The sequence below is a fragment of the Phyllostomus hastatus genome, unplaced genomic scaffold (assembly GCF_019186645.2).
Source record: "Phyllostomus hastatus isolate PE091 unplaced genomic scaffold, TTU_PhHast_1.1 phas_scaffold_129, whole genome shotgun sequence".
Lineage (NCBI taxonomy): Eukaryota > Metazoa > Chordata > Mammalia > Chiroptera > Phyllostomidae > Phyllostomus > Phyllostomus hastatus.
Genome location: NW_025334009.1, coordinates 16,018,038 through 16,034,947, shown reverse-complemented (window position 1 = coordinate 16,034,947; position 16,910 = coordinate 16,018,038). Strand labels below are relative to the sequence as shown.

General features: G+C 40.9%; 1 protein-coding gene across 2 annotated transcripts in view; it reads right to left on the bottom strand.

The window, feature by feature from the left end:
- The window catches only part of GADL1 (glutamate decarboxylase like 1), a 159,235-nt gene that overhangs the window by 107,861 nt on the left and 34,464 nt on the right, over positions 1 to 16,910 (bottom strand). For both annotated transcript variants that reach the window (XM_045856949.1, XM_045856950.1), the window contains exons 5-9: positions 15,419 to 15,525; positions 14,583 to 14,698; positions 8,519 to 8,598; positions 8,342 to 8,396; positions 3,372 to 3,488 (exon numbers count right to left, since the gene is read on the bottom strand). In XM_045856949.1, coding sequence (XP_045712905.1) covers positions 3,372 to 3,488; positions 8,342 to 8,396; positions 8,519 to 8,598; positions 14,583 to 14,698; positions 15,419 to 15,525 — 475 coding nt within the window. The remainder of the gene's footprint in view (positions 1 to 3,371; positions 3,489 to 8,341; positions 8,397 to 8,518; positions 8,599 to 14,582; positions 14,699 to 15,418; positions 15,526 to 16,910) is intronic.

Sequence of the window (16,910 nt, the reverse complement as noted above, 5' to 3'; positions counted from 1 at the left end):
ACACACTCTCAGAGTCCAGCTCTTGCTGGGCCCTCCGAGTGAATTCTTCTTTAATTTGAGTCCTAGGAACCTCACTTGTGTCTCCTTAGTTCCAACCCTGCTTCCATGGACTACAGTCCCCAACAACCCCACGAGGTTCCAAAGGTTTGCGAACTGAAGGTAGTACGCATGCAAATCCCAAAGATTCCCAATTATAGGATTGATGACTTGGGGCTGTCGGTCAAGTCCCCTTCCTGCTGCACCCTTTCCCCACTGGCATTCCCAGTGGACCATGTCTGATTAAGGCTGAGATACAGAGACAACTGCCTTCAGCATCTAGGAAATCTTTATCCTAGCCTACTGAGGATCTCCAATTCTGGATTTTGAGATCTTGACCTTCACAAATATTAAGATGACTTATATATGATGTTCTCTTACTTCTATGACCCACCCTAAACACTAAATTGCCTACTTTTCTCAAGCCTTTTATCCCCAACTTTATCGAGAAACTACCAGTGACAATTACGGTGACAATTAGGGACAATAAAATTCACATACACCCATTTGTTCTCTTATTCTTTCCACCTGCCTCACATGCTACACTCACACTGCTTCGTGTCTCCTGCACTACCCTCTGCTTCCTCTTCCCGCCCTCCGCCCCGAAGGAAATGATATTCTCCCAATCTCAATGAGCTGAATTGAAGTTCTCAAATCACATGCATTCTTTCAAGGCTTTAGTTCACTGGTTTACAGGGCAGTTGGGTGCATTAGGAACAGCGGACCCACAAACTTATTCCTCAGAAAAGCTTAAAGGAGCAAAACAATGTATGCCTACTTCTATTTGCTTCACTTTCTAAATTCTGATGCCAAAATTTGTAAAAGCATCAAACAAACCCCCTAAATCATGAAGGAGCTTGGTTTTCCATCTCAATAAAGACCATCATTTATTGAGCCATTACTATGTGTTAGGCACCACATTTACCATTTTACTTACTTTTTTTTCTTTAATTACTTAGGTAATAAAGGAACAGTAGGACCAATCCTGAAAGGAAGGTGGAGGCAGGGGTAGAGATGACATCCAACAGCATGTAAAGCCCATGAATTTAAATGCAATGTTTACTCCCACTCTGGCACTGGGAGTGAAGGGTAGGTGAGAGACTTTGGGAAGCTCTGCTGGGAGTGGGAGGCTTTGCAGCAGCCACAGCCTCTGCCTGGGAGAAGAGCTGAACCAGTCCTGACATCCTGTTTGGAGGCAGACGCTAGAATAATAATGCGCTCTCACGGAAGAATAAGAGAACTGGAGGCAAAAAAGTCAACAAAACTAGAGTCTTCCTTATTCAGCTGTTAAAAATGCATTGCAATTAACCAAATTTAAGACCCTATCAAATGTAGGAGTCACTATTTTTGGTTACCATTAATAAAGAAAAAAATGGTATCAGCATACCAATCGCAGACATGTTAAAAATTCTAAGTGTGTCTTAGAATTAATAAATTGTGGTTCATATGCAGGGCAACTTGGTTTTTTGTAAAACCCAGGGGAATAAGTAATCAGAATTACATTTTTTTCAAAAAGGCAAATACCAGTTTTTAATAATTTAAAGTATCTTTAAAATATGATTTAGAATATTTCTAAAAGGTCAAAGTAATTATGGCAATTTTGTTAATTCTTAACCTTTAAAATTAATAAACTGTGCATAGAATAAAAAGGTAAAATAGCTACATGCTTCCATATGAAATTTTATCAACAGATTCAATGCCTGCAATATTGAAAAATGGATGAACAGTGTCTCCACGGTAGAGCTAATTTCTTTAATAGGTCAAATAAACTGTTGTCCAATTTAATCTAATACTACAGGCATTCATTATGGGTAAGTAGAATAATTTGTGTGGCTTACATTTTTCCTTATAGAAGTGTTTCCTTCCAAAATTCAACCTTTACTTTTTTAGAAACCTAGAGAGGTTTTTATTCATACCTACAAATCATAATTCTCTCTAAGCCCCATAAATCTCTTAATATCATTTCCAATTTACAAACTGCCATAGCTACTATTTTATATAAACTATATAATCCATAGTCGATGTTTTTTATGAGAGTAGAATTTTCTAGTGTAAATGCTGATGTATTTTATTTTTCCCCCTTATTTCCACAGTTATAGAAGAACTCACCTCATATTTTCTTTTAGGACATAATGTATTATTATGTTTCTAAGTTTATAAGAATCAGTAAGATATAAGTTGAAATATAAACAGATACAAGTGTTACAATTCCATTTAAAGAAGTCACAAATAACCTACCTGAAATATTGCCACCAGCATACTAATAGAGCCTGTAACTCTGGTGAATTTATATTAATGCTGCTTTTACCATACATTAGCATACTTTTAATAAAAGCCTTGAGTTGCTAAAAAAAAAGATCTTTGCATATCATACCTAAGTGCTTTACTTTGAAAGCATAAAATCAACCAAACTATAAAATTAAGTGTATGTATAGTCTCCAAATGCTCAGTTACCTTCCACTGAACAAATAAAAAATATTGTCCTTTCCTTTCTGTCTGATAAGGAGGCTATGAAGCATTCACTTACCAGAGGAAGATTCCCTCCAGTTTCATCAGCATGTTCAATAGTCCCTTCAACTGGGTTGAATCAAACTAATTAGCTCCCGATTTCACACGCACAAAAAGAGAAAACCAAAATGCTCAACAAGCTTTTATAACTGGCTGAGCTCAACCTTTTAACATTAGATAAACAGAATTTTAAAAGTTACCTTTAATTAAGGAAAAATTATTATAAACAACCCCAGGATTTACACAATTAATTAGAAAAAACACCAACTCTTTAAGCAAAAAATTATGAAAAAATATGTTATCCCCGTCCCTCTCAGGTAATTACCTATACTAGATCTATATAAAACCCACTTTAATTAGAGCATGAAATTACGTAGTTCAGTGTTTTGCATTTTCTGGCTGGTTGGTGTCATATAATGTTTAAGCTAGAAAGTAATTTAAGGACCACATCAGCCATTTCTCTCTACCAACGAAGAAACCAAAGCCCAGAGAGCTGAGGTCACAGTGAAAAGCAGGCCAGCTCGAATCTGAAAATCAAAGTCTCTCGGCTCCATGGTGCAAATGCGTCCCCCACATCATGCTGCCTCAATGACAGGAGATTCAAAGGAGCCACAAAAACGGTGCATGAGAGAAGAGGAAATAAAATGCAATCCAGAAACCTGGAAATGTACATCGTCTTAGACCATTCTTCTTTATACCTTACCCAAAACAACACTGTAATTTCCCGATTAGAAATTTCTATAAAAGTCATTGGGGACTTCGCATCCAGCTTCTGAGGATCACAAGACCAGAAAGTTGAACAGATGGGGACATACAGGTGAACTTACATCCACATGAAGCCAGAGGCCCTGCTTCTCGCAGACATCGGCTATTTCATCTAGAGGGTCGAACGCGCCCAGCACAGTTGTACCAGAGGTGGCACAGACGAGAAAGGGTGCTGCTCCCTGTGAGAAGGACCCACACATAAGAATTGCCACCATCACCTCTAATTTGTCCTGTAATAATAGTTTGGTAAATTATAAAGCTTGTACTATACCCAGATATTTATTTGGTTTCTTTGGAGATCATCATTAATTCGGTGAATGTTTCTAAACTTTTCTACTATATAGCTGCATATTATAAATAGGTTAGGAAAACTAAGAAAACATTATGACAATATTAGCCCTTTGTCTCAACTCAGTATTTTTAGTCTCCTTTTCTTTCTATAGCATTTTCTGTTCTTAGCTTTCCCGGGCAGAAAGTAGCCTCATCTGCATCAGCAAACTGGCATTTGGCGTGATTCCTAACTTCTCCTTGGGGAGAGTCATTGCGCCTCCAGAGTGCCAATGCTGCTACCCTTCCCCAACATAAAAAGGAATGTTTGGAAGGCAAGCAGCTCCAGGGACAAACCACGCAGGCCTGTGTGTCTGTCTCCTCTTGAAGTGCGTGCAGTTACAAAACAAAGAATGCTCAGGTACAAATCTGGCAATGGGGGGATAAGGCAACCTCACTGAGATACATTCTCCAACACAGGTACTCAACAGAGAGATTTGTTGCGATGCGCTAGTGGAGGGAGCCTGCTTGACCCCTTCCATGATTATTCCTCCTAAGGCTGATGGCTGCATCTTGCAGAGTGAACAGGTGCCGGAGGGAAATGAGAAAAGGGGACATGGGGGACAGGTGCAGACAGGAATGGTAATTCCAGCCAAGCCAGCCAGCACCTTGGCCCCATCACGGAATTCATGGAAACTAGGCAGAGGAGACTGAGAGGCTGTTTCTGATAGATCCATCCCCATATGACCACAGAGATGTCTTGCTGGATTTGGAAGTGCCTCAAAGGAAATTTTCCAGACAAAGGCAGTGGGGGCGGGGGGGGGGCGTGGAGAAGCAACAAGCAGTCAAAGATTCTAGAGCACCTAAGGAATAAGTGGCAAGAACGTTTACTGTCCATTAAATTCATTTTTACCTCCATTTGGGATGGAGTCATTTTTTCCCCTCAGTTTTATCTGGAAGTGCAGTTGTTCTTACAAAACAGGTGTATGTCCCATTTTACTGTAAGTGGTTGTATCGTCTGAACCAGAATCACTCCAATTTCGCTGACCATTGACAGACATATCATCTCTGAGTGGAAAGAAGGGCAGAGCTAGGGCACTTGGTCCCCATCTTAAAATTGAGATGCATCAGAATCATGTGTCATTTAGGCAGAGGGTTGTGACAGCTGTAATCTAGGCCACCCAAACATCTTAGAGTGGGGCCAGTAGGTGACAGAGTCCCAGGGAGCCCTGGGCTTTGAGAATTATTTCCTGCACTCAACTCCCAACAGATCTTACCTTTATCATGTCATCGACCTAAAGGAAATGGGACCAGATTTACATCAATCATTAAAAGCAATAGGACAAGTAATTTACTAAAACCATTTAAGGTGACTTTAGCGGTTGAGTTTTTCCTCATAAACTATATGACAACCTGACAGTGGTGAGAAAACACCTTTGCAAGCTATTATAACTTATTAATGACTTTCTCACCTTTAAAAAAAAAAAACAATCTAGCTATAAGCGTCAGTCCTGAAATTAAACGTCTGCAGTCTGGATTTAACCTTCCAGATTTTTCCTTTCTCACATCTCATGCGATTCATAAGAAAATTCAGCAGAAACAGAATTGATGGTGTGCTGACAATAAGCAGTCTTCCCTAAGGACGTTTGTCATTTCAAAAGTCACACACGAAAATTCTCTCAAATATGCAGTGGTTATACTAGTTTTATCTCTTCATAAGCACTTCAGAACCTCTGATGCCTCTGTGGTTTTCACCACCAAGTAAAGGTCGCTGCTCAACAGATTTGTAATGGATTGTGGCTGGCCAGGGAATTGAATCCCAGCAGAAGAAAAGTGGATTCGCCATTTCCTACATCTGAAGCAATCCAAGTTAAAAGCCTGAAACACGGCAACCAGGTCTGGAGCTACTGGGAAAAAATAAACCAGTTCATCAGGTATCATTATTTCAGAATGGATGCGGGGTTTGTCCTTGGTGAATCCAGGCTACAGTTTTAACTGACTTGAAAGAAAACTGAGGAGACATGCCAACACGCACCCCACTGCCCTATTTTTAAATGTGCCTAAAGCAATTCTGCTTTTCAAAAACTTCCCTTTACAGGTTCTCAACTTCAGAATATGCCAGTTTCGTGTACTTCATTTGTTCAAACAAGCCAACATTTACATAATGAAAATAATGATGACTGCAGTGGGATAAAATAAAACCCATCAAAGATGCTAGAACATGAGTTCTTAATGATACCAAACAAAAAGAAAAAAATAGATTTAACTCTCTTTAGGGGATGCTAGGCAACTAACTCACTAGCCTGAAAATTAGTAAATAAGGGGGAAGGGGAAAACAGCTATCCTGCTTCTCCTGTGAAAACTGTTCCCTTGGGGAAACCTAACGGGGGGGGCAAGGGAGCCTTCTCCCTTAGAGTAGCATGCATGCCAATCAGTGCATGAGGAATGGGAGGACAATGAGAACATCGCTTAATGAAACACTGGGTTTTCAGTGTTTCATTAAGTGATGGGCTACCCATCATCTGGCCAGGACAACCCAGGAGGGGACGGGCTTGTGCAGAGCTCTGTCACAGGTGACCTGGCTGTCCCGGAACCCACCAATCCGTGGCGCCACTGAAGGAGACCCGAGACGTCTGCTGATGGGAGGGCAAAATTTGCCCATGAATAATTCCTTGCAAAAATCCCATCTGAATTTTACCCAGTCTCAAGATCTAACGGCCAAATTGCAAGAAATATAGAGAACAGATGGGTAGCACAGAGGAGGGGAGCACTTAGAGCCTCAAATTCGTGATGTCATCTACACATGCGTAATGTGGAAAACTACCGGGATAAAAGGTTTGGTTTCTTCAACAGATCAACTGCAGGAGTTAAAAAGAAAAAGAGGAGGGGGAAGCTACAGATTAGACAAGATTTATATGATGAATCGACCAATGCAACACATAGACCTTTTATGAATCCTTATTCAAACAAACAATTTTTAAAAAGGAAATGGGAGAAAATCTAATAGAGTGGATATTTGATGATATCAAGAAATCATTTCTTATAATGGTATTAATTATTAAAAAAAAGAGACTGTACCTCTTTTGTAAACATACTGAAATGCTTCTATAGTAAATGATATGATATGTGGGATGTGCTTCGTGCTAATCAAGTGGTGGTGGGAGGGGAGAGGTATAGATGAAATGGAACAGAGCATGAGCTAATGACTTTTGTAATTAATGGGTATATGATGCTCATTATATTAGTTTTATATTTACTTGAAATTTTTCATAATTAAAATTTCCAAATTCAAAGAAGAAAGGAAGGAGGGTAAGAAAGGAAGGAAGAAAGGAAAGAAGGAAGGAAGGAAGGAAGGAAGGAAGGAAGGAAGGAAGGAAGAGAGAGAGAGGAAGGGGGAGAGGAATAAATGAATGAATCATATAAACCATACAAAAAGCACAATCAATATTCCCCACCAACAAGCATTAATGACATTAAGAAAGCTCTTTTTGATTGCAATTTCTGTAAAAAAATATCAAACTAGATTTTAAAAAAGAGAAAACTATAATTTGATATCTGTAGTTCACAGCAGAACAAACAGGCAGTAATCTAGAATTGTACCCGAGTCAAAGAAACCTGGGAATCTCTACCACCAGGCAACTTCAAATCCACTCATTACTGGAATGTTAAAAAAAAAACACTGACAAATATAGATCTAAGGACACACCTGCTGCCAATACATCCACAGTAAAGGCAAAAATTGTAAGCACAAAATTTTAAACCAAATACAATAATCTAGGATGCTCTTTTATTTAAAAGATTAAAATATAAATAGTAAAATAACAGAAATATAATATCAAAACTTAAAAAAATCAAAATAAAAGAACGCATCTTTTCTTAGAGTATGAAATCCTATGAAAGAAAAGATAGTTCATCACAGCTCAGAAGCTGGGCTTTTCATTGTTCAGCAGTCACACCTGACTTTGTGGCTACCTGTGGGAAAGTTATGGGGACATAGTCTGAAGCCCCTTGAGCCATGAGGCTGTGGTGGGATGGGAGCCAAGCAGTGAAGAAGCAGGTACACCTAAGCCAGCAGGCTTTTTGGTTCTTTTGGTCCAAGAAGCCAGATAGCTGGCACCAAGACAAAGACACACCTAAAAAGCAGGTGTCGGGGCCAGCCCTAGCTAGAGTGTAGCAGGTGACCGCGGCCGTGCCTTGCTTTCCCCAGCAGCAGACATGTCAGTTTAATACATGCTGGCAGCTAAGAAAGAGAGAACATTCTGCCAGAGCTGAAATACTAGCCCCAGACCGAGTACAGGATGATGGTTATGAATGGGCTCTGGGTGGAAGCAACCTGGGAGGAGAGGTTGATCAAGAAGTCAGGAAGCATCTGAATGCGACCAGAGAGAATGGGTTTGACCTGCAGGATTCTCAGAGTCACAGTTTTGTAGGAGAGTGGGTGCAGGGGCCCTGCTGGAGAGGCTGGCTTTGCCTTTTAAGGATAATTCGAGGCAAGAATCCTGAATTCGGTGATGTCAGGGTTTCATAAGCTCTGGCCACCGAGGATGAGAACATCTAAGAAGCTCTACAGAACGTGGAGAGCCCAGCCCCCGGAAAAAGAGCACTTGTACAGAAGTTACCCTGTTTTAAGTCTAGCATGCTCTCTGCTCTGCCCCCCACACAGAAGTGGGTCTGGCTGCCTGCACTCCCTGCCTGGCAATCTCTCCCTCACACCCAGAGACATGCACACCTTTTCTTTCCTTCTTTTTTCTCTCTCCCCTCTCACCTTTTTTCTGGCTTGCCAGATTTGCTTCTCCAGTTCCTCAGGTATCATTTTACCTCTAGGAGACACAGATTTGAGACTTTCGGTTATGTTTAGCTGTGAGCACGCTCTGGCACTGCTTTTTTTAAAGTATAAAGTTCCCCCTCCACCCACCAGGCTTCCGGATCCTGTCCCCATTACCTTCCATCTGTTTCCACAAAGCAAATATTCTCAGTACCAATCCCAAGAAAGGAGGCTGCCTTCTTCATGGAGTAGTGACACTAAATTAAAAGGGACAAGGGGGAAGAAAGAGACTTGAATACGCAGCAGGAAAAGCTAGTGCTTCTTGTCTAAATGAATATAAGTTATATGGCTGAGCCCAATCTTTAAAACATTATTGCATAAAAGAAAAAAGTAATTTAACTGAGTTCCTTAGTATAGTAGTTGAGAACACTGACTTTGGTTGGAATCACAAAAACCAGGATTTAATTCCGAGTTTTCCCTATTACAGCTATGGAAAGTGAACAAATAACGTACACTCCTTAATCCCCAGTTTGCTAATTTACAAAGTGAGCAAGTCAATACCTATGCCTTCTTTGTCATAGAATTAAATGCATATGGCCCTGGCCAGTGTGGTTTAGTTTGTTGGAGTGTTGTCCCATAGACCAAAGGGTGCAGGTTCGATTCCTAGTCAGAGCACATGCCTGGGTTGTGGGTTTGGTCACTGGTTGGGGCATATTCGAGATGCAGTGATCAGTGTTTTTCTCTCACATTGGTCTCTCTCTCTCTCCCCCCACCCTCCCTTCTTCTCTCTCTAAAATCAATGAGCATGTCCTTTGGTGAGTATAAAAAAAAGTGGGTTAACATAGGCAAAGGGCTTAGCACAGAGCCTGGCATACGGAACAAACTTGGTGGTGGAGGCTATTGTTCTTGATTCCATTGAGGAAATTTCCCTTTGTGGTACTAATAAGACTCAGAAAAACCCTCTCAGGAGTGAGTAAGACTCTCAAAAGTTATAATCACAAATCACATGAGAATTTCATTATTTTCAAAAGCAAACAATGGGTTATAAATGCCGGTTTGACACTTGACTGATCTTGTTTAATATGGAACGCGAGACTGAAATTAAACACACAGGAATGTGGCTTAAAATCTTAACAAAAGTAATCATAATTTATAGACACATTATGCTCTGCAGCCCTGGCACGAATGAGGCTAATGACTCTGGAATTAGGTCTCATCTATTTCTTATTGGAAAAAGTAGTGTATGCTTTAGATTGTTGGGCCTTTTTACCCTACTACATAGAGCCTATAAAATAACTGGCATTCAGACATTGGAGATGTCAGTCTTTATACATTAGTGTGGACAGGTGGTCAATTAATTCTTTTTCATGCCAGAAAAATGAAGGTGCTAAAGGACATTATTGTATGAACAAAAACCTTAGTAATTTAATTCGTAGGTATGAATACATTAAAAGAGTAGTCATGCCTTCACACTTAACTTGATATATTCCCTCAAATGTGGTAATTTTTCCTTCTTTTGTCAAGAGAGGTTATTGGAAGCTTTCTCTTTTTTTAACTCTGTAAAAATAAATGCGGATGTAACACCATCAGGAAAAATGAAGGCATCTCAAATAATTAATTTCCAAATATCAAGTAGAACCCATCCGAAATGCCTGGCGGATGCATTCATTTCAGGTTGTTGCAAGAACACATGTATACGGAGGGGTAATCATGTACACAAAAATGTAGTTAATTCTCTCCTTGCCATGTCAGCTCACCATAGCTCAGGTAACAAAGCTCAGGCCAATTATTTCTCACCAGAGATCCGGGCTCGAGCCACCAAACAGCTGTGAATTTCACAATAATAAGTAGTAACCTACCCCACTGACAACTGCCAATATGAAAAATCACATTGGTTGGCCCTTAGAAATAGCAAAATATCTCCAACCAATAGGTCTGAGAAATAAAACGCTGGCAATCAGAATGAGAACAGATTCAGTGGAGGCATCCTTGGGTACCTGAGGGCAAATGTCAATCTCCGATGCATAGGAACAGATCAAAAACAGTCTGCAAAACTGAAGTCTGAACAACTGAAAGCATCAGAGGAAGAAAAGAGCCCTGGAAGGGGGAAAAGAAAAAAAAAACGGGCAAGGCTTCAGACGTGCTGGGTAGTTTCAGGGGAGGGGAAACCTAGAAGGCTGGAGTTCAGCAGTAACAGATGCATGAACTCCAAAACGGTTTTGAAACAGACTGTGGCTGCCCCCATCACTGGCGGAAGAGAAGTCAGCCATCAGAAGATCCAATCCCAATCTCCCCCCGGGTTCATCTGTCTACGGAAGATGTAAAAATCTCAGCGGGTGCTCATTTCTACAGAGTTAAAACAGCAAGTGCCTATATGAGAGACAGGTTGCACTCAAGATTTCCTTTCCGGTTCCAGCAAGAATTTTCTTTCTGTGACCTTGGCTTTCTCAATGAAGCACTGCTTCCTCCTCCTGTGGATGGTGTTCCAGATGCTTAGACTCTTTCTAGTGCTGCTTAGTTCGATGCTCAGGTTGGCTCTGGATGGTGTGGAGAGCAAGGTATGTGCATATTCTATGTTAGGGAATGAGGAAAAACATTATTTCTCCAAGAGCACACAGCTGGTTCAAGTCCTCAAGCAGCTGAGGCGTTGGCCAGGTGGACTACTCTGTGCTAGGCATGGCGTCCTAAAAGCACCTGCTTGCCTGTGAAGAACACCTGCAATAACATCCAAACCCAGGTCTGTCTTGCTGGAGAGCAAGGCCAGGAATGGGGTGAGTAAATGAGGCACCTCAGGTGCGAAAGCTAAGGCGGCACATGTACCCTAGCATCTCGCTTGCCTCACCTCAGCCTCTGACCTGCTGGAGAGGAGCCAGCACAATTGCTTGCTGGCTGGGATCAAAAAGTTTCTTTTCTCCCCTCACTATCTAGTGGCAGATGAATACTACTTCCTGTTGATTCTCCAAATGGTTTGAATTACAAACCTAGGATTTCCGTAAATTCAAGGAATTCATATGTAACTGCTAATCAAGCCACACGTTATTATTGTTATTACTTTTCCCCTCAAACCCCCTTCACTTTGGTTCCTGCTTAGCCTGAATAGCCTACTTAGGATACGTTGACAGTGTAGGGGTCATGAATTATGGTCAGAACCTGAAATATGAAAACCACCTTAAGTGGTGGGTGGCTACATATATTCTGCATTTCATAGTTGAAGGCAGAGATGAAGTAATTATCCTGGCCAGTCTGGGGCAGAATAAGCACTGGGAAAGTAAGACCACCTCATGAGCCATACAAGAAAATACCCGCGTGGCCACGTGCCAACATCTAAACGAAAACAAGGGAGGAATAGCAAAAAGACTAACATTGGGGTTCAAAGCCATTTAGGAAACACAGCCTTCTTTAATTCTTTATGTTTAACTAAATAATGAATTGATCTGTTGTAACAAATGGTGAAGGGGGTCATAAAATATGGATTAAAATAATGCAAATACTATGAGCGGAGCCTCTTTGGCAGAACAGGGAAAGGAATGAGCCACACAGTGGAGTCTGGATGGCTGGGGTGACAATACTCAGTCAAGGCTACAGTGTGTTTGAAGTTATGGCATTTTTCTGCGGAATTCATATTAGTGTGTCAAAATTCATGTTTGTTGTCCCTTGCCCACAGTGTGATGGTATTGGTTTAGATTAGGTCCTGATGGTGAGACTCTCACAAGATTAGCGTCTGATAAGAACAGGAAGACACAGAGATGTTACTCTGCCCACAAGCACGGACAGAGGAAAGGCCATGTGAGCTCACAGTGGTCTACAAGCCAGGAAGTGGGCTCTCACGAGACCCTGAATCAGCAGTGGTCCTTGGACTTGCCAGCCTCTACAACAGTGAGAAATAAATGTCTGTTGTTGAAGCCACCTCATCCATGATGTTATGTTATGCCAGCCAACACAGACCAACACACACACCTTGTTCTCAGATTTATGGCTTCACCTTCTGCTGGCCTGTGAGCCAAGGCATACATTTTGCCTCTTTTTGCATCCATATCTCCCCCAGAGACTAAACAAACAAACAAACAAAAAATACTTAGTTCTGGTTTCATAACTGTATGAGGTTTCCATTTATTCCCACTCCCAATTTTCCAGACTTTTATGGAATGTCTTACCCCTTTCCAGGGCAATTGTTCTAGTGAGTTTCAAATCAAATGAAGAAGGGAAAAGGCCTTTTCAAGGTAAAAGTGCTGAGCTGGTACCAGGGATCCTATTTAACCAGCTTCCCTAAGCATGGAAATAGGAATTCAAGTGCAGAAAGGACTTTGCCTTTCTGATATACTAGGGTTCCTCAAACTGAAATACCAAGAGTTAGAATGGAGGGGGGAAAACTAGATTCCACGATACTCCCAAATAATCAAGTATTTTTCGCAGATGTTCATATTCCCAAATATTCGTCTCTTGCTATAGAAACAATGTCTCATGAAGAAGGGCTTTGGGTGGCTTAGTAAAGAATGTCAGACTAGAAGCTCTTCCCAGGCGCCTCCCCGCACCCAGTGCCCATTTTGCACTTAGTGCTGAACCAGAGTAAAGGTCAGGTAGGAAAGGAGGAAAATGTGTGGGTGGTCAGGTGTTCTTGCACTGTAGATCTCTGTGTTCAACTGGTCTTTCTACAATAATTGCATAGCTTTTGCTCTTGAGGGAAAATAACAGATACAGGAAAGCCCTGCTGGAAACAACAGAGAATTTTCAGATCTTATTGGCCTCACATGTTTGACAGGAGACCCAGAATGATTGCAGAGGTACAGAAGCTACAATCCTCCTTCGAGGGACATGAAAAAGAAGCTTCAGTGGAATGGAGAGAGAGGTACACACTGGAATCACACAATAATAGAAAAGGAAAACATAATCTCTTCCAGATAAGACAGCATGTAAATTATAGCACCTATTCTGTCCACATAATTATAGCCAGATTATGCTTCTCCTAATAATAATAGCTAATGTCTTTGCCTATCTTGTATGTGCTACATGCTACTTTATATGCATTAACTCATTCAGTCTTTCCCACAACTCACTAATTGGTGACTAACAAGCTCATGTGGCCATTGGGTTGCTTTAATGGCCCAACTTGTTCACTGCTCTGTGTGTCCACGCCCTTTGCCAGATGACTTTGCAGCAAATCACCTTAAGAAGTAGAGCATTTTCTTATTTCTTGGATCAGGATTCCTAGACATGACTTAGTTTGCCAAGAACATGGGGGAGAAATGACAAGGTGCCAGTTCTGAGCCTAGAACTCAAGCATCCCAGTATGCTCCATGCTTACTTACTATTGCCACGAGAACACACCTAGACCACCCTGCTGGAGGGTGAGAGACCATGGAGCAGAGAAGACTCGCTAGAGTCGTCCAAGCCAAGGCACTCCTGGATCAGCCATTGGCCAGCCAACCTCCAGACAAGGGAGGGAGTCCAGCAAAAGTAGCTGTACTGCCTAGCTTATCCCAAGACTTATAAGCAATAATATATTACTTATAAGCACCACTCGGTTTCAAAGTAATGTATTACATACTCGGGCCAACTGCTATGCTCAATTTTGCAAATTAGGAAAGTAAGACTCAGAGGAGTTAATCGACTTACCCAAGGTCATTCAGACAGTAAGCAGTAAAGACAGGAAATGAATCCAGGCAGCCTAGTTCAAAGCCAATGTACCTACCAGACCCCCTTACTTAAGTGGAGAGTAAAATGAGTAATTGTGGCAACATCCAATTGTGTGTGTGTGTGTGTGTGTGTGTGTGTGTGTGTGAGAGAGAGAGAGAGACAGAGGGGAAGAGAGAGATGTTCATTATTACTGAATACATCCTTTTCTTCTTGAAGAGTCCTTGTGTTAGTCATTCGAAGCAATCAATTTTATAAGGAAATGTGAGTAGATGACATAGCTGAGATCAATATCAATCACCCAAGTTCTAATAAATGAGATATTCGAAGAAGAGGTTCACAGAAAGAGATAGCACTTTGAAAGGAAACGTTCTCTTTTCCTAGAGAAAATATATAGACTATAAATTTTAAATAAAGGTGATGTACAAAATTGGGTGGCTAATATCAAACCCATCAGAATTCCTTTCGGAATGAAATACGATGTTATACTTAGGCATATTAATCACACACAGAGAGGAGAAAAGCACATCAGGAATCCACAAACAAACGAGCCCTCTTACATAATGCATGCTCGGAAAATTTATACCTGCTATCAAACATAACTTTTTACCTCTGCAGATGTGAAAAGGATTAATCTTGGCAACCCGGACAGCCCCTTTTCCTTAATATCTGGACAATATTTGTATCTAGCTAAATTCATGGCATACATATTGGACACTGAGCCACCTGCAAAGACAAAATTGAAATGGCATATTTATAGCATGAAGTTATAGCTCCCTAAGTGCTGACTACAGTGGAAAGCACAAATGGCTGTGGCTACTCTGTTCTAATGACAAATCGCTGTGGAAGTCATCTACACACCACACCACCTACCCCATTACTCTTGCACACTTCCTAGTCTCTGATTCCTGCGGTTTCCCCTCTCAGCAAAGCAGGAGGTGATGGTCTGTTCTCTTACTTCAGAATTTTTCATAACTAAAAGTTTCAATCTTTGAGCGCTGTACCCAAGTCTCTGTAGTTAATAATACTCATTTTGTCTGTCACTTGATCAAGAAAATGACAATCCATGCTTATCTCTGCTTCCCAAAAACATGATTGGCGGATAAATAAAATATGATTTAGGAAGCTTCACAAGTAAAATTGATCTAAAAACCTAAAAACTTTATTATAGCCCTTCCAAATTCCCAACAGCAGGTACACTCATTTGTGTTAAGTATAAAACCTAAATTGTAGATAAGTCATTTGTTTACCATTTGTGTCATTTATTTTGCATTTGTGTGAAATATTATTACTCTGGAAAATGGCACAAGCTAAAGTCTCCTTCTTATTAATTTCCAACATTTTTGGAATGGGTAAATCTGTAAGGAGTTGTTCTTCATTTAACACATGGATACATTTTCGGATGCTTGTAATAGAAGGGAGATGGCAATAACTAATTGTACTCACCTGGGTTAAATATTCCATCCCCTTCTTTCCAGCCAATAAATTCAATCATTTTCTTCAGAACCGCTTCTTCCACTAACAGAAACACTGGGGACACCTCATATGTATAACTGGATAGATATAAAAAATACTTCACTTCTATGACTAAAGTCAAACCATCCCTTTGGTGTCCCACGAAATGCACAAAGAGTTTTATTAAACCAAGTGGCTGTTGAAGTGTAGGCAGAGTCTATGGAAATGTGTCCATTGGAAATAGAGAAATACACAATCAGTGATAGTGCTAGTTATGGTTATTTAAATAGAGGTGGCCTTAGGGATTGCGAGCTACTGCAGCAGTCTTAATTTACAGAAAAGCTTCGAGTCCACTGGGAGAGATGAAAGCAGTGCATCTGGATTCTTTGCATTAGTCATGAGCGGTAACCATTTCACTCCTTAGATGGTGCTTTGGATGCTGGCTAAAGAAAAACCATTGTCATGGTAACCAGGTTTTATTAGGTTACTTCTGTGTACACTAACAATCCACTCCAGACACTCTACTTGGAAATGACCCATCCTGGATGACAGCTTCCTCCACCATACTCTTGTGCCTGTACAAACGGGAAGTCGTCTGTGGGACATGTCTTTTTATGGGATATTTTTACTGCAAAGCACTACCCAGATCCCCTGTCAGTGAGGGATTTGTTGCTTCAGGCTGGAAGGTTGTAGTCAGAGAGCGCTGCTAATTTAACCTCTTCAGTGATTTCCTCAGCTGCAGGGAGCCACCTTTCCTAAGGTCAAACCCCTTCCTGCAGCGGCCTACACCTGGTAACTGGTCCAGCTGGAGGTGTAAAGGCTTGGCCATGTGGGTCTAACTCTAGACCAATCTACCAGGCCACTGAAGCTCCAGAGATTCCACAAGGTTGGCCTTGATCCTCATTGATCCCGCATGGCAGCTTGACTCCCACTTCTGACCATGTCTGTTTCCTTCCTCTCCTGTCACCCAGGATGATCCCAAGGGTATTCCTCAATAAACATCTCGCTCGAAGATTCCATGTAGAGCAGCTACCCAGGGAACCCTACCTGGGGCAGTAACCATGCCCAGGTTTGTAGTGTCTGAGTCTCTTCTTTCTCCAAATAACTTGAGGGTGACTAAATATCTATAACCTCCTTTAACTATTAAGTGAAAACATTAAATTGTATCTAAATATATATATGTATACACACACATACATATATACTCTAAATATGTAAACTAAGCAGATACATTTATATTTATAGTCACAGAATGTGTGATTATTTTAACATTTGGAAGGGAAAACTTTGAGAAGGAGAAAAACAAAAGACCTATGTATCGCCTCCTTATGTTTCACTTTCCAAGCAATCTAAGTTCTATTTTTCAACCGTGTTAGGAAATGGGTTTACTCATATCAAAACTACTCTAAAAAGTATGCATGTTTATATGTACCTACAAATGTAAGTGAAGTCATCATTCACTTTTTTGTAAGAAAAACAAATG